Below are 18,655 nucleotides of genomic sequence, written 5' to 3'. Positions count from 1 at the left end.
TACTACGGCCTACCACCCCCAAGCAAACGGGTTGTGCGAGCGATTCCACCGCTCCATGAAGGCCGCGCTCATGGCCGGCCTTCAAGACGGCGGTTGGGCCGACCGGCTGCCGTGGGTCCTTTTGGGCCACCGCACGGCCCCCAAGGAGGACCTCCAGGCATCCACCACCGAGCTTGTCTACGGCCAGGCGCTACGCGTCCCGGGCGAATTCGTGCCCGACGCTACCAGTCCCTGGTCCGCAGCTCACCAGCGCTCGGACCTCCAGGAGGCCGCCCGACGGTTTGCCCCCGTGCCAACATCCCACCACGGTGACCCCCAGTCCTACGTCCCCCCAGCACTTCTCGCACAGCGGAGTATATTTTTGTGCGTCACGACGCACATCGGGGGCCACTCCGGCCGCCGTACGACGGGCCCTTCCGGGTCCTGCGACGGGACGACAAGTCATTCGTCATCGACATCGGCGGCAGGTCGGACCGGATTGCGGTGGACCGCCTCAAGCCGGCGCACGTGGACGTCGACCAACCACCACGGGTGGCCCTTCCGCCGCGGTGAGGCCGCCCCCCATCCACGGTGCCCCCCACCCGACCGCCCACCACCACACCGGACCCCCCCCCCCCCAAGACCCGCCAGGGGTCGCTTTGGCCGGGTCATCAGGACCCTCCTCAAATTGACCCTGCCGGTGCAAGTCGATTCTGGGGGGACGTGTGTAGCGGCTACCGCTGGGTTTTCACAATCGCCTTGCACCTATCAAGGACGCGGAGCGATCACCATGCCGGACTCGTCCAGGACGCCCGGGCAGGCCCGCGCTCAACTTGCCAGGCCTCGGTCGGGACACCCGGGCATGCCCCCTCTCGCCTTTCCTGGGCAAACGCTCCGGGATAATGTGTGTATATATATTGCTGCCCGATAAACGGGCTTTTGAGAGTACCTGAGTGTTTTGTTTGAATAAAGCAACTCGGACGAATTCCAGCTTTTTGTCGCGTCCATTCTTCCGATCGACGTGGGAGCCCGAGCTCCTTCAATAGCACTTATAGATGTATCTATCTATGAGCAGCTCCTGCTATTATAGCACTCATAGATGTATCTATATATCAGCAGCTACTGCTATTATAGCACTCATAGATGTATCTATATAACAGCAGCTCCTGCTATTATAGCACTCATAGATGTATCTATCTATGAGCAGCTCCTGCTATTATAGCACTCATAGATGTATCTATCTATCAGCAGCTACTGCTATTATAGCACTCATAGATGTATCTATCTATCAGCAGCTCCTGCTATTATAGCACTCATAGATGTATCTATCTATCAGCAGCTACTGCTATTATAGCACTCATAGATGTATCTATATATCAGCAGCTCCTGCTATTATAGCACTCATAGATATATCTATCTATCAGCAGCTCCTGCTATTATAGCACTCATAGATGTATCTATCTATCAGCAGCTACTGCTATTATAGCACTCATAGATGTATCTATATAACAGCAGCTACTGCTATTATAGCACTCATATATGTATCTATATATCAGCAGCGACTGCTATTATAGCACTCATAGATGTATCTATCTATCAGCAGCTACTGCTATTATAGCACTCATAGATGTATCTATCTATCAGCAGCGACTGCTATTATAGCACTCATAGATGTATCTATATATCAGCAGCTACTGCTATTATAGCACTCATAGATGTATCTATATATCAGCAGCTACTGCTATTATAGCACTCATAGATGTATCTATATATCAGCAGCTACTGCTATTATAGCACTCATAGATGTATCTATATATCAGCAGCTACTGCTATTATAGCACTCATAGATGTATCTATATATCAGCAGCTACTGCTATTATAGCACTCATAGATGTATCTATATATCAGCAGCTACTGCTATTATAGCACTCATAGATGTATCTATATATCAGCAGCTGCTGCTATTATAGCACTCATAGATTTGTCTATCTATCAGCAGCTACTGCTATTATAGCACTCATAGATGTGTCTATCTATCAGCAGCTACTGCTATTATAGCACTCATAGATTTGTCTATCTATCAGCAGCTACTGCTATTATAGCACTCATAGATGTATCTATATATCAGCAGCTACTGCTATTATAGCACTCATAGATGTGTCTATCTATCAGCAGCTACTGCTATTATAGCACTCATAGATGTATCTATATATCAGCAGCTACTGCTATTATAGCACTCATAGATGTATCTATCTATCAGCAGCGACTGCTATAATAGCACTCATAGATGTGTCTATCTATCAGCAGCTACTGCTATTATAGCACTCATAGATGTGTCTATCTATCAGCAGCTACTGCTATTATAGCACTCATAGATGTATCTATCTATCAGCAGCTACTGCTATTATAGCACTCATAGATGCATCTATATATCAGCAGCTACTGCTATTATAGCACTCATAGATGTATCTATATATCAGCAGCTACTGCTATTATAGCACTCATAGATGTATCTATATATCAGCAGCTACTGCTATTATAGCACTCATAGATGTATCTATATATCAGCAGCTACTGCTATTATAGCACTCATAGATGTGTCTATCTATCAGCAGCTACTGCTATTATAGCACTCATAGATTTGTCTATCTATCAGCAGCTACTGCTATTATAGCACTCATAGATGTATCTATCTATCAGCAGCTACTGCTATTATAGCACTCATAGATGTATATATCTATCAGCAGCTCCTGCTATTACAGCACTCATAGATGTATCTATCTATCAGCAGCTACTGATATTATAGCACTCATAGATGTGTCTATCTATCAGCAGCTACTGCTATTATAGCACTCATAGATGTATCTATCTATCAGCAGCTACTGCTATTACAGCACTCACAGATGTATCTATCTATGAGCAGCTACTGCTATTACAGCACTCACAGATGTATCTATCTATGAGCAGCTACTGCTATTACAGCACTCATATATGTATCTATCTATCAGCAGCTACTGCTATTACAGCACTCATATATGTATCTATCTATCAGCAGCTACTGCTATTACAGCACTCATATATGTATCTATCTATCAGCAGCTACTGCTATTACAGCACTCATATATGTATCTATCTATCAGCAGCTACTGCTATTACAGGACTCATATATGTATCTATCTATCAGCAGCTACTGCTATTACAGCACTCATAGATGTATCTATCTATGAGCAGCTTCTGCTATTACAGCACTCATAGATGTATCTATATATCAGCAGCTACTGCTATTATAGCACTCACAGATGTATCTATCTATGAGCAGCTTCTGCTATTACAGCACTCATAGATGTATCTATCTATCAGCAGCTACTGCTATTACAGCACTCATAGATGTATCTATCTATGAGCAGCTACTGCTATTACAGCACTCATATATGTATCTATCTATCAGCAGCTACTGCTATTATAGCACTCATACATGTTGAGTAGAGTTCAACACCAAGGGAATGTTGGTTGCCATTTATTCATGTATCTATCATCACCTACAACTACATGTAGTGCAGCGCTCGTTTAATTTTTGACGAGGAATTCTCAGCAATAATTATCACGTGAGGCTCTCCAGTTTGCCGATGATATTTGGCTTCTCCTTCAGAATAGGAACCACTTCTTGAACTTCCGAGTGGGCCTCTTCTCGGCAGTACGACTCTTAGTGCAGGTACTGCATGTAGGATATGACTCATCTGTGGTACTCAGCTCCTCAACACAGCCACAGAAATAGCACACATCTTCATAGCCAGCCGTGTAGTATGGCTTCTCTGTCGCATCGTTGCATGTGAGATTGGCTTTGGCGTCGACATTATTGAAGACGTTTGCCTCATTGGTCTCCTGCAGATCGGCGAAGTTCGAGCACATGTAACTTGGCTCAGACAGTACGCGAGCACATACAAAATTCGAACCTGTTCCACTGAGCGGGAACGGATTTTACTGACTTCGCGAGCAAAAAAATAAATAAATATTTTTAGAGGCGGACGACTTTTATGGGGCGGGCGGCGATGATAAACAGGAAAAAAAATTTAGCCAGCCTAACTGCATATTGCAGCTTACATGCAAGCTGGGCTATTGCCGAGAACTTTTCTTGATGAACCCTCATCAAATCGATTCATCCTTGCTGCCCACCTTTTACCAAGGGGTGATGAACGCCTGGCAAGCCCTGTCCTTTTCCCGTGAAATGGCAACATACAACATGGAAATGTTGTTGAATGAACCCCTATGCTACAACCCCTTCCTGGAAAACAGTTTAAATAATAAGGGACTCGTTCAACGTTTTGTTGATGCCAAGCTGCTACGAGTAAAATACCTCATGACAGAGTCTGGGCGCTGCTGGTTGAGTGCTGCTGCTGTGGCACAAAAAACTGGAGTAAAATCTGTCAGGATAATCTCTCGGTTCCTTCAAGGGATATCCACAACGTATCGTAATACCTGCGAGGAACTTGGACCTTCCCCCGAGGAAACAACAGGTGACTTCCCTAAACTCCTAGTCTTCAGCCCGCCACTTAATCTGTCCCCTGGCCTGAACAGCCCTGATGATGCTGAATTATCCTTTCCTTCCTTTCCAAAGAAAACTTTGTACAACGCGTACGTTAAAATGTTATATGCAAAAACATTTTCTGAGCACCCGAGGCTTCGATAGCGGGATTTTTTTACCCCCAATACCCCCCAACTGTCCCAATTGGCGAAGTTTTTATCTCTTGCCTACCCCAAAGTATGTTGGAGATATTCAATGGAAGCTTGTACACTGGATTTTACCTTATAATGTTTTACTGAACCGGTTTTCTACTGCTAATTCTAATCTGTGCCCTGTCTGTGCATCCGTTGAAACTTTACCGCATATATACCTTGAATGTGAACGATTTCAACCTCTTTTTACCTTTCTCCAGGAACGCTTTGTGAAGCTTGGTTCCCTCTTCAATTACAATGTTTTTATTTATGGTGTTTTAGGACCGTCCTCCCTTAGGAATGTGGTTTTAATGAACTTTTTAATTGGTCAGGCCAAGTTTGCAATTTACAAGTCCAGGAAGAAAAAAATGGGAAACGTTTCTGGTTCTTCATATGATGTACTGCTCACCCTTAAGGCTCTTGTAAGTGCAAGGTTAAAGCTAGAGTTCCGGTTTTTTTAAATGAACAAGAATTTAACATTGTTTAAAGAAAAGTGGGGTTTTAATGATGTCATATGCAAACTTGATGATGATGATTTGTTAATAATTTCTCCTTGAAACCATTTTAGTTATTGTGTTTCTTTCTTTGTGACTGTACATGACTGATCCTTTTCACTGTTGTAATAAAAGGAAGAAACAGTCAGTCGCTCTCTCTCTCTCTATCTCACCCTCTCTCTGGCTTTCTTTGTTCCTTATGCACGGCCACATCTTTTAAGTTACAAATTCCAAACTCGGGGTACAAATACAACGTTGTTTGGGGGTAACATCGGCTATGTAGCTACGGCCTCACGCAGGGATGTGGGGAGGTGAGGGGGGGGGGGGGTGTAAATTCTCCATGTAAATATGAACCGTGTAGTGCACCTGGTAGTGGTGGCAGAGGGTATTAAAATTTCCTTTTTTACCTGGGCAACACTGAGGTTAAAGCACTCTTCGCAGTTCGCATGGGTAAATTTGTCCTCCTCCCCTCCTCTCCCCTCACCCCCCCCCCTTCACCCTCTGTTCCCTCCCACTTCCCCTTACCTTCCTCCCTTCCCTCCCCCACCCTCTCTGTTTCTTCTCCCCCTCGCCCCTCACCCTCCCTCCCACCTCTCATCCATCCTCCCCTCTCCCATACCTTCACTCCCCTCCCCCTCCATGTTCCGTCCACCTCAATTCTCCCCTCCCCTCCCTCTCCCAAGGGGACATGTGGATCAAACCTATGACATTGATGTGTCACTTTTTCTCATTCGCATACGGCCATCATTTTGATAACCATGTCATGTTCTACAGATGTATCACAAGTTGTCACTGAATGTGTGCTTGCAGCTTCTCTCTTGGAAGTGGTGATTATCAGTGTGGTCCTTGGTGTTATCATCCTGGTACTCATTATACTCATCATTGTTGGCTGTTGGTGAGCCATTCTTTCTAAACACTGAAATACATCCTACACAAAGCCTATATTAAAATACGCCTTCAACAAATGTTGATCTAAATTGATGATATTTCTTGTTCTCCATGCTTCACATGTGATACAGTATTTTAATAACATTAAAAATGAATAGTCCCAAGTGGGACAGATAATCGTCTCCCGATGGAGGGCGGCCATAGTTGGGGTGCATTAGGTGATAAAGTTAATTTTCAGTTTGATTTGATGTAAAATTAGGGACCTGTGGGCCATTGGAGCTGAAAGGCCTGATAACAGGATTGTATTCGCGCAGTGAAAATGATATGTAGGATGAGCGGGTTCTGAATTGATGAAAAACGTTCCATTAGTCTTTGTTGAAGGAAATGACCCTTAAACCTGTAATTAAATTGTGTCTAAGTTGAACCCAGGTGCTGTGCTGTCTCCGACCACTGAGGGGCTTCCATAAGAACTCGGACGGACATTGCTCCGATTCATTCCTGTGACATTTATTCTGTGTGGTAGTGCATACTCGAATGGTGCGTATTGCTAGATGTTCCAGGCTTGCTTGTACCAATTGCCAATCCATTATTACTTCTATGATTATGGTATACTGATATTATGCTTGTTGATTTCTTACAGGTGTTGCTAGAGAACGATTCTGAATTAAACCTACTATTGGGACAATGTTGTAGATCTGGTTTTTACAACAATTAATTCAGAATCCTCTCTTCGTCTTGAACGAGAAGAACATGGCTGACAAGCTGATACAAGTTCTAATCTTTGGCGCGAACCCCCAAGCGCCGGACGCATCTGCACAACTGCTACACTGGCTGAAGCTACTGACCAGTCACCTGGATGTGCAGGACGGACTCACAGATGTCACGAAGCTGGCGGTGCTGCACTCCAAAGTGAATCATACTATGTACACGTCCATTTCTCAGTGCGGAACGTACGATACTGCTGTGGAAGAAATGAAACGTATTTACATCAAAACTCGGAGTGTGGTCTACACCCGATATCTGCTTGCGACTTGTCGACAAGAACCCACGAAGACCATCAACCAGTTCGCTCAAGACCTCCGCCGGTTACTGAAGGACTGTACTTCCGAGACACGCACCCATGCACAAGTTTGCGATGATCTTGTGCGGGATTCTTTTGTTTCTGGGATTTGGTCACCAGTCATCAGACAGAGATTACTTGAAGAAGAAGATTTGACACTAGAAAAAGCTCTTCGGGTATCTCTCCTGTACAGCGAAGCGCAGGAACAAGCCGACGCGTATGACTGTCCATACGTCACTGCAGGATTAACCCGACCGACACGACCGGAGAGAGCTACCGCCGAGCAAGCGGATGCTGCATCTTAGCCGGAATCGGAGACACCCGATGCGCTTGAGGACCCCGACCCGAGTTTGACAGCAGCCGTTGCTGCTGGACCCAAGGCAGGAAGTAACGCTATGCGCTATTTCTGTGGGAACCGGAACCATCTCAGGTCAGTTTGTCCGGCTAAAGAGGCGACGTGTCATTTGTGTTCAAAGAATGGGCACTTTGCAAAAGTTTGTCGTTCGTCTCGGGGCTGGCGAACCCGCTCGACGCTGAATGTGCTTCTCTCTCCGCCCGAGAAACAATCGGCACCTCGCGCAGCCTTGATTGGAATCGCCCCTCTCCGTGGACCCCGAGCTGAGCGCTCGACCTTGATGAGACCTACCGCACCGACTAAACAAGTGGCGCAATCACGACGGTACGCAGCTCGACCGTCCTTGACAGGAATTCTTTCGACGCCCAGCCCACTTCTGGGTTTGGCTTCCCGATCGGCGTACGCTGGCGTCTAATCTCTGCGCGTGGCACGAGCGCCCTCTAGCGGCGGCACGATCGACCTACGATCGACTTTGACCATGAAAGAAGGGATCTCCACGCGTGGCTCAAGCGCCCTCTACCGACGGCTCGACCGGTCCACAATCGACTTCAACTGCACGGAAGACATTAGCTGGTGTCAGATCCACACGCGAGGCTCGAGCGCCACCTCTCGATGACTCGACTTCTGCAGGGCCACCTGGCCTGTCCAGCACTGTCATTCCACTCATGATTGAAGGAAAATTTGTGAATGCCTTAATCGACACGGGCTCCACTGATAGTTATGTCGATTTACGACTTGTTCAGAAGCATGGCTGGCCGATTCTCGGGACAAAATGCAGAATCTTCAAGGCTTCTCAAGGGCTATGGCTCAGCACTCGGGGGGAATGTCGACTAAAGCTTGTGATTAAGGGTCGAATGTTTCCGGATGGTCATTTAATGGTCTTACCAGCATTATGTGCAGAAGTTTTGCTAGGACACGATTTTCTCCGGCGCCACGGGCGTTGGGAAATGGAATTTGTTGGTGCTGATACTCTTGCTGTGTGTGCTCTTGCAGGGATGGAAATTGAACAACTGTCACTGTTTCCCAATATGACTACTGACTGTACACCGGTTGCTGTTAAATCGCGACGCTACTCACAGACTGACACGCAATTCATTGCTGAAGAGACTGCGCAGCTATTAAAGGAAGGTATTATAGAACCTAGTCGGTCGCCTTGGCGGGCCCAAGTTTTGGTGGTTCGAACCGAATCGCACCGCAAACGCATGGTAATCGACTATTCACAGACGATTAATCGGTTTACCCAATTGGATGCCTACACACTCCCGGGAATGGATTCTCTGGTACGACAGGTGGCACAGTACTCGGTATATAGCACTCTCGATCTACGTAGCGCGTATCATCAGATTCCCATCTCCGAGGCAGATTGCATCTACACTGGGTTTGAATCTGGACAGAGGTTGTACCAGTTCATCCGGCTGCCTTTCGGGGTCACGAATGGGGTCCTTGCTTCCAAAGGGCCATGGACGACCTCATTGTTAAGGAGAATTTAACCGATGTCTTTGTTTATCTGGATAATCTCGCGGTTTGCGGGTACGACAAAGAACATCATGATGCTAATCTGAAGTGCTTCCTCGAGGTTGCGCACAAGTATCGACTGACTATGAACGAGGCTAAATGTCGCTATTCTGCTCGAACGATAGATCTCCTGGGGTACACCGTGACCCATGGCTCTATCTCTCCGCATAAGGAGCGTCTGCGACCCTTGCTCGAGATGGCCCCGCCCCACGATCGCGCTTCTTAGAAGCGCGCTCTCGGGCTGTTTGCTCATTCTAACTGGGTTCAAATTTTTTCCGAGAAGCTTCGTCCTCTTGTGGATTGCAATGCATTCCCCATGAGTCACGCTCCTAAGGCCGCTTTCCATGGCCTGAAGTCCGACATAGCTGGCGCCGCTGTGTCGACGATTGACGAAAACAAGCCCTTTGCTTTGGAAAGCGATAGGTCGGACCACGCGATAGCTGCTACACTCTCCCAAGGGGGGTGACCTGTGGCCTTCTTTTCAAGGACTCTCTCCTCCGCGGAGCGAAGACACTCGAAAAGGAGGCGTATGCCATCATCGAGTCGATCAGGCGTTGGCGTCCATATTTGCTCGGTCGATGTTTTCAGAACATCACGGATCAACAGAGTGTTGCCTTTATGTACGACACACAACATGCTCAATGCATTAAGAATGAGGAAATCACTCGCTGGCGGATTGAGCTAGCCGATTTCTGTTACAAAATCAAATATTGCCCGGGGAGGGATAACCTCGTTGCCGATGCTTTATCATGGCCTGCGGTGTGTGTGAGTCTCACCTCCTTTGAGGATCTGCGCATCCTTCATGACACTTTGTGCCATCCCGGCGTGACGCGTTTAGCTCATTATATGCACAGTCATAACTTGCCCTATTCCATTGAGGATATTCGTCGGCTCTGTCGCACGTGTTCCGTTTGCGCTGAACTCAAACCTCACTTCTACAACCCTCCGATGGGTACGCTGGTCCAGGCCACTTGGCCGTGGGAGAGATTCGCCATGGACTTCAAAGGACTCCTGCCGGCTTCACCTGCTTCGAGTAGTTCTCGATATCTACTCACGATCGTTGATGAGTTCTCCAGATTCCCTTTTGCTTTCCCATGCGACGATATGTCTGCTGCTACGGTTATCCGGTGTCTGCAGAACTTGTTTTCTATGTTTGGGAATCCAACCTATGTGCACACCGATCGAGATGCGGTGTTCTTGTCCCAGGATGTGAGAAACTTCTTGCTCCAGCATAATATCGCTTCTAGCTATACTACTCCGTACAGGCCACAGGCGAACGGACAGGTGGAACGATTTAATGGCATCATATGGAGAGCCGTTACTCTGAGCCTTAAGTCCCGCAGACTAGGACTGGACCGATGGGCTTGGTCGCTCCCCGGGGTGTTAAGTTCGATCAGGACTTTATTGTGCACTGCTACTAATCAAACTCCCCACGACCGTATGTTTCGTTACTCGCGTCGTTCGGGCGGTACCCGTCCTCTGCCGGACTGGCTTGCTGAGCCCGGACTGGCCTTCCTCAAACGCGCGGTTTGCTCAAGTAAATATGACCCGCTCGTTGACAAGGTGCGTATTCTCCAAACCAATCCCGAGCACGCTCGTGTACTGTTGCCCAACGGACGGGAGTCTACAGTCTCGGTACGCCATCTTGCCCCATGCGGGGATATTGACGAGCCGGCTTATGGAACAGTTGATCCGACAATGGAGAATCTATCTGCTTTCCCATCGCCACACGCACCCGATCCGGATGGCTTTGTGGGGCCACCGCCGTCACCCAATTTAGGCGGACATTCCGATGCGGGGGATTCCGGCCTCAGGGATGTGGTATCCGGTGTCTATCGGACACGCGCCGGGAGAGAAATTCGCCGCCCCGTCCGCTATGGTTGGACTGACTGACATGGACCATTGCTAACTGATTACTCTGCTACTATGCGCTTTGCTCGCTTGATTTCAGCCCTAGCGGTAGTGTAGTTTTAACGGAGGGGAGAATGTAATGAAATTGTGTCTAAGCTGAACCCAGGTGCTATGCTGTCTCCGACCACTGAGGGGCTTCCATAAGAACTCGGACAGACATCGCTCCGATTCATTCCTGTGACATTTATTCTGTGTGGTAGTGCATACTCGAATGGTGCGTATTGCTAGATGTTCCAGGCTTGCTTGTACCAATTGCCAATCCATTATTACTTCTATGATTACGGTATACTGATATTATGCTTGTTGATTTCTTGCAGGTGTTGCTCGAGATCGATACTGAATTAAACCTACTATTGGGACAATGTTGTCGATCTGATTTTTACAACAAAACCCTGTTAGTCCCGAAAGTTCTATAGGGTCGATGAGATTTAGGGAGTCTAAAGGGTGCATTCCAATAGTAGTTCGAGTCTAAATGGTCTAAGGGGTCTATGAGGTCTACAGGGTGTAATGGTCTAAATCTAAAGTGTTGAAAGCGTCCAAACCTAAAATGGTCTGCAGGTGTAAGAGGTCTGTAAAGTCCATATGGGTTTAAAGGGTCATACAAGATCTAAAGACTTTTATATCCGACAGACCTTTAGACCCCTTATGATCCTCTGAACCCCCTATAAACCCTTACGCTTTTGTATACCCTTTCGACACTGTAGACCCTTTCAACCCTAACTACCATTGAAATATAACCTATAGTCCTCGTAGATCCCATAGACCTTTAGACCCCTTATGACCCATTAAACCCATACATTCCCTTTAGACCTTTACACCCATGAGAACCCTTATTCCCCCTTAGACCTTTTTAGTTATGTTATGACCCTTTTAGTCCTTGTAAAACCCTTTAGACTCCTTTCGACCTTTACACCCATTAGACCTCTTAGGCCATTGAGAACCTCAGACACTTTGCGGTCTAAAAGGGTTTAAGGGTCCTTTCACTGGACAAAAATGAATGGAATGTTTTTCATTAATTCAGAACCCACTAATCCTACATAGTCTTTACTGTGCGAATACAATCATGTCATCAGCACTTTCAGCCCTCACGTGCCCATAATTTTCCATCCAATCAAACTGACAATAAACTTTATCCCCGAATGCATTTCAAATATGACCGCCCTCCATCGGGAGATGAGCATCTGTCCCACTTTGAAATATTCGGTTTATTTTTTTTACTGAATTCACAATCCAGTGAGATTCGGAATCATGCGATATATGATGGACATCCAAATTGATTACATTTTGCTTATCGCATGATTTGTGTCAAAATTGCATGAAACTCTCAAACGTTGAGAAAAGTTTATAAAGACTTCCATTTCGTGTAGCAACTGCATTTCAACATGTTTTGCAATTTCTCCTTTACCTGCAGTAAAAAGAAGAAGATTTCGGAAAATCCATATGACTCAGGCTGGCAGCGCAATGCAGGGAACTTTGACAATAACCCTGCAGTCATTCCAAGGGTGCGTTTACAAAGCTAACAAGTGAGAAATGACTTGACTTCACTTAAACTATTCAACATGTCAACTGAAACTAGTCAACATGTTTGCTGCAGCATTATCCAGTACCTTGTTTATCTTGTACCTTATTGTTACTCACTCATGATCTTGTATTCTGCAGAACAATTCCCTTCTCATGAATGGAGGCAAACCAAACAGAAAGCAAAGTTTCTCAAACGCATCCTTCAAACCAGATTGTGATTATTAAACAAAAAATTCCAAGTGAAGATGCATTTTATTTGTTATTCTGTACGAGCAAAACCGTTGTGTTTAGACTGAATGCATTATTTTAGTCCTGCAATAAATAGTAAAGATCGAATAGTTTAAGTTCAGATTTTCCAATTTGTCTAATTTGTTATTGTCTGGGGAGGCAAATGGAGGAACAAATGAGATGAAAGAGATATTTTAACAAATGAGATGAATCAAAATAAAAGCTGTTTGATGTTGAACTATTCTTTGGTTGGTATTTTTTGTTGTTTTCCTTTGTATACATGTTTTGAAGATCGTGGAAGAGCAAGAGCAGAATGGAAAGGGGGAAACATTAACAGCAGAGTAGAAGTGAGAGTGAGACCAAAGGGATTGGATGCAGAACTCATGGGGGTGAACAAGGTGAATGATGCATAACAAGAAGAGGAAGCGGGAAAGTGGGGATGAAATAGAAAAAGAAAAACCAACCGACAACTAACAAACAAAACATGAAAGACGTCGTGCACGATACTTGCAAAGTCTCTAAACAAATTTGACCTTAAAAATAATTGGTGGTTGAATTCAAAGACCAAATATGCAAATCCTCTTCATATTTCAAGTCAATCGGATGAAAAATTGATGATTTTAGACATCTGGCCTATGTTCACCTTTTGACATTTAGACCTCAAAAATAATTCGTGGTTGGATTCAGTGGCCTGATATGCAAATGCTCTTCAAATTTCAAGTTAATGTGATGCAAATGAATGATTTAGGAATTTGACAAAGTTGTTGACCTTTGGCCTATGTTGACCTTTTGACCTCAAAGACAATAGGCTAGTCAAACAGACATAGGATAGCACACTCGACCAACCAATATACTTGAAAAATCTATGATTTTTGCAAGTAACGAGGTGAGGGAGAAGTGGAAAATCACAATAACCTGGAAAAAAGGAGTGCTTGGGAAGCGTTTGCCAGATGGTCCTTTCGGAGAGATATGGTGAGTGCATAGGATTTGTCAGGATTGTAAGACATATTCCAAGTGACGTGCCAGCTCCTGATTCTACCAAGTTCTGCCAAGAGGGAAGAGGATGCTGACAGCTTGTCTGAAGGATGAGAGATAATATGGCAGTGGGTGGAATCATCAGCAAGGAGAAAGGCAGGATTTTTTTTTTTCAAAAATCAGAAAGATCATCGATGAAGATTAGGAACAAGACCGGGCCCAAGACACTGCCTTGGGGTGCTCCAGCCTTGACAGGGAGAGGAGATGAGAGGATCCCATTTAGAGTTACATGCTGAATACGGGAGTGGAGGAAGTCCGTGATCCATGAGAGGAGGTGGGTAGCCTTTGATGCCAAAAGCAGAGAGATTGGTGATTAATGCAGGATGCCAGACTGTATCAAATGCTCGATATATGTTCAGACAGACGACCCTGATCTCATATCTGAGATTGAGGGCTTCTGTCCCCTTTTGGGAGAGTCAAAGCAACCTGCACAAGGTGGAATGACCGGGTGTAAAACTGAACCGACGATCTCAGATCAGTCCGTTGGAGAAAAGGAAGCATTTGATGTCAACTCTAATGATAGATTCCATGACCTTGATTATAAATGGAGGCAAGCTAATAGGCTTGTAGTTAAGAGGATCTGTTTTTGAACAAGGTTTATGTATTGCAGTGATGTTGGTTTATTTCAGGGCATACTGAAACTGACCCAGAGAGAATGTTGGAGTGAAGAGAGCAGAGAGTCTAGATTTTGGCAGTTTAACCATAAGAGGGTTGCTGGCAGATATTGTGCGACCTGTAGGAATATATGGAGGACAGAGCACAGAGAGAGCTCGGGGAGCAAGGCCGGAGAGGAGTCGGAGTACAAAGCTTTCAACCGCAGCTCAATGGAATACTGTTCTCCCCCCCCCCCCTTCCCCCCCCCCCCCCCCCCTCTGGGCTGGTGCTCCTGCCTCACACCTAGCTCGTCTTCATGCTGTTGAAACCAAAGCTTTCAGAATCATTGGAATCTCCTGCGATGAAGCTAACTCCGAGGGCCTTTCACTCACTCACCGCAGGCAGGTTGGTGGTCTTTCTGTCTTCTACCGACTCCTCTCTGGCGTAGCTCCCCCTGCTCTGTCTCCCAAATATTCCTTCAGGACACACAAGATCTTGCCAGCAACCCTCTTATGGTTAAACTGCCAAAATCAAGACTCTCTGCTCACCTTCACTCCTTCATTCCTCTTTTCTTCCACCTCTGGAACAAACTCCCCCACTCCCTTCAATCCCACTCCTCCCTCCAGGTCTTTAAAACAGCTGTTCACCACCATCTCTTATCTTCCCCCATCCAAAACCTTGATCTTTTCCACCACCGTTAATTCACCCTAAATCCACATCTTTCAATCTCCCACTTCATTCCTGAAATTCCGTGTAGTGTCAATTTGTTTTGTACCGTGTACCCCTTTCCTCCCTCCCGCCCCCCCCCCGCCCCCCCGCCAGCCCTCTCCCTTTGATCTTGTCTCCCCATCCCCTTATTGTTTTACGTGTCCGTTTATGTTTTTTGTGGTTTTTTTTGTGCTAATATGTGTTTGATATGTTAGCTCTTAAACGAGTCCCGATCTTGTATAACAAAAAATAACAAAAAAACTGACAAATGGTGAAGTCTGAGCAGATATGATATGTTTGAATGGTTCGGTTGGCAGAGTAGAGAGCATATACGACAAGAACTGAAATCTTACTTCTTTTTTTTGTTGTTGTTGTTGTTGTTTTTTTGTATACAAGATCGAGGCTCGTGAAAGAGCTAACTTTTTTTTTTTTGTACACAAGATCGAGGCTCGTGAAAGAGCTAACATTAATCACACAAAAAGTCAAACCGACACATAAAACACAAAATAAGGGGAGCGGTAGACAAGATGGGGAGAGAGGGGGAAGGACACAAACGCAACATTTGAGAGCAGGGACGTCGAGAGAACTGCGGGAGGGAGAGAGCTTGGGGGGAGGTGGGAGAGGTATAAAACATATGGACACTGCAAGGACTTCCAGGAAAGAAGTTGGAATTTCGAAAAATGTATTTGGGGTGAATTAGCGGGGGTAGAAAAGATCAAGGTTTTGGATGGGGGAAGATAAGAGATGGTGGTGAACAGAACAGAGGTTCCTTGTCGTACTGCGCGTCTTTGAATACAATACATGGAGATGATTGATTGACTTCTTTTTTATTTTTTGGGTACATAGTCGAGGCTCGTGGAGGAACTTGTATTAGTACACTGAATGAATCAGGACACAACAGGACAAAAGAAACAGTTGAGAGAGGGTGAAAACACTAACAGCAGAATTGAAGGCCAAGATAGAGTAGACTTGGACAAGCAATGGGTGTGGGGAGGAATGAGGGGCAGGAGAGGATGAATGGGGGTGGACAATATGGATACAGAAGGAAACTCTCAGGAGGAAAAACTGGAAATTTAGAAGGAGGAGGGATTGGGGTCACGAGGGCAGAAAGATCATGGTTTTGGATTGGGGATAATTTGAGATGGTGGTGAACAACGGTCCTGAAGATCTGGAGGGAACAATGAGATTGAAGAGAATGTGGAAGTTGGTCCCACCGGTGGGGAAAAAGAGGAACGAATGAGTGGAGGTGAGCAGTGATCCTGCATTTAGCTAATTTTATCAGAAAGGTGTTGATGGTGCACCGTTTGTGCCGTGCAGACCCTTGGATGCGAGGAGGATAAAGCACAGACAGGGCAGAGGATGCAAGACCAGAAAGGAGGCAGTAGAAGATATAGAGACCACCGACGTGTCTGCGATGGTGAAGTGATAGACCCACAGACTCAGCTTCATCGTGGGAGATTCCAATAGTCTTGAAGACCATGGTTTCCACGACATCAAGCTGAGGAAGGTGTGATGCAGGGAAGCCATCCCAGAGGGGAGAGCAGTATTCCATCAATCTGTGGAATGAAGGCCTTGTAGGTGGATACTTCACGGGTCTAACCACTTATCACCACCATCTCAACCACAATATTTAGCCTCAGATTCCAGGACCATTAGCACCAGAGCCCAAACTCCTCCAAAAATCCTCCCATTTGCATCGACCTCACAATCAACACCCATGGCAGGACCGGCTATGTCTTTCTTTGCGCTGGAAATTCCCTCTGCATTTATCCTTTAATGCCTGAGTTTCCCATTACCTCTGAATGAGGTGCTTCAAATTCAACTTGCTCGCAGCACAATAGTCACCACTGCACCACAGGTTGCTCTCCTTTTGCTGTTGGATCTACCATTGACTATTCATCCCTTATCGTAAACACAGAAGGTATGACTCGTTCAGTTGAAAGATTTCCCTTTGGAGTTTGGACACCTCCCTAATATTACAAAAAGTGCCACCAACACGGAAACGACATAATTTCATTTTGGAACTAGAAAGGCACTCAGTAGAGAGCATACCTCCACCTGGTTGGCCATATCAATCACTCAATGTTGAAGAATCACTTTAAAAATTATACTAGCTGGATCCGGATCTTCAACAAAATCGAATCGATTCGTCCTTGTCACACACACAATCTGTCCTACAAGTTTCGTCCAAATCCGTCCACAACCTTTTGAGATATCCTGCTATGTATCGTTTTTGGCCCTGTCTCCCAATGGTGAAGAATCACTTAAAAATTAAATAATTCTCATATCCTAATCCACGTTCAGATCTTTACCAAAATCGAATCGAATCGTCCTTGTCAGATACCCAGCCGGTCCACCAAGTTTCGTCCAAATCCATCCATAATTTTTTGAGATATCCTGCTATGTATTGTTTTTGGCCCGATCTCCCAATGGTGAAGAATCACTTAAAAAATTAAACAATTCTCATATACGAATCCATGTTCAGATCTTCACCAAAATCGAATCGATTTGTCCTTGTCAGACACCCAGCCGGTCCACCAAGTTTCGTACAAATCCATCCACAACTTTTTGAGATATCCTGCTATGTATCGTTTTTGGCCCTATCTCCCATTGGTGAAGAATCACTTAAAAATTAAATAATTCTCATATATGAATCCCTATTCAGACCTTCACCAAAATCGAATCGATTCGTCCTTGTAAGACACCCAACTAGTCCACCAAGTTTCGTCCAAATCCGTGCACAACTTTTTGAGATATCCTGCTATGTATCGTTTTGGCCCTATCTCCCAATGGTGAAGAATCACTTAAAAAATTCTCGTAGCCTGATCCGAATCCAGATCTTCACCAAAGTCTAATCATTTTGTCCTTGTTACCCTGCGCTCGCGAAGGGAAAAGCAGAGTTAAGCATTCAGTTGCATACGTGTGCCGTGTTACCTTGCGCTCGCGAAGCGAAAGCGGGGTTAAGCATTTCAGTGTGCCGTGTCCCGTGTGCCGTACGTGTCTGCATTTTAAAAATTCATTTTCTCGGCAACCGTTGGTCCGATTGACACGAAAGTTTACCATAGGAGCGCCTCCGCCTGTCGAATTTTTTTATTCATGATTATGACGTCATAGGTCACGTGGTACGGACGCCATCTTGGAAAAACTTTACACCTCTATATCTCCGAAACCGCTCAATGGAAAAAATTGAAACATGGCTCATTGTCAAGTACTCACCATGGGGAATAAGATATGTTGATGTTGATGTCATCGGTGCCTTAATTATGACGTCATAATTCGACAAGTACAACGCTTGATCTGATCAGTATGAATAAAACAAAAATTCCTCTGCAGCTATTAGTCCGATGGACACAAAATTTTCAGAATATGTGCAGCTCCTCCTGTGGATTTTTAAAATGATAATTATAACATCATAGGTCACGTGCTACAGACGCCATCTTGGGAAAAATCGAAAAAAGTTGCACCTCTATCTTTGAAACCACTCCATGGAAAAAATTGAAACATGGCTCTTTGTCAAGTACTCCCCTTGGGCAATAAGACATGTTAATGATGATGTCATCGGTGCCTTCATTATGACGTCATAATTTGACAAGTACAACACTTATCCGATCATTGTGAATTTTTTTTCTCAGCAAATGTTGGTCTGTTGAGCAC

At 45.4% G+C, this 18,655-nt stretch overlaps 1 protein-coding gene across 4 annotated transcripts in view; it reads left to right on the top strand.

Annotated features, from left to right (window-relative positions):
- LOC137413562 (protein HEG homolog 1) overlaps positions 1-18,655 on the top strand; it is a 238,483-nt gene that overhangs the window by 95,477 nt on the left and 124,351 nt on the right. The window contains exons 12-14 of one of the 4 annotated variants that reach the window (XM_078782285.1): positions 5,997-6,081; positions 12,327-12,438; positions 12,575-12,902. The exons of 2 other annotated variants lie outside the window; for them this stretch is intronic. In XM_078782285.1, coding sequence (XP_078638411.1) covers positions 5,997-6,081; positions 12,327-12,435 — 194 coding nt within the window. In that variant the 3' untranslated portion in view covers positions 12,436-12,438; positions 12,575-12,902. Of the gene's footprint in view, positions 1-5,996; positions 6,082-12,326; positions 12,439-12,574; positions 12,903-18,655 lie in introns of those variants that run through there. One more of the 4 variants, XM_078782283.1, reaches the window with a different exon arrangement.

The sequence above is a fragment of the Myxine glutinosa genome, chromosome 7 (assembly GCF_964187855.1).
Source record: "Myxine glutinosa chromosome 7, kmMyxGlut1.1, whole genome shotgun sequence".
Lineage (NCBI taxonomy): Eukaryota > Metazoa > Chordata > Myxini > Myxiniformes > Myxinidae > Myxine > Myxine glutinosa.
The sequence above is the reverse complement of the archived record's forward strand: the minus strand, read 5'-3'. Positions and strand labels throughout refer to the sequence as shown.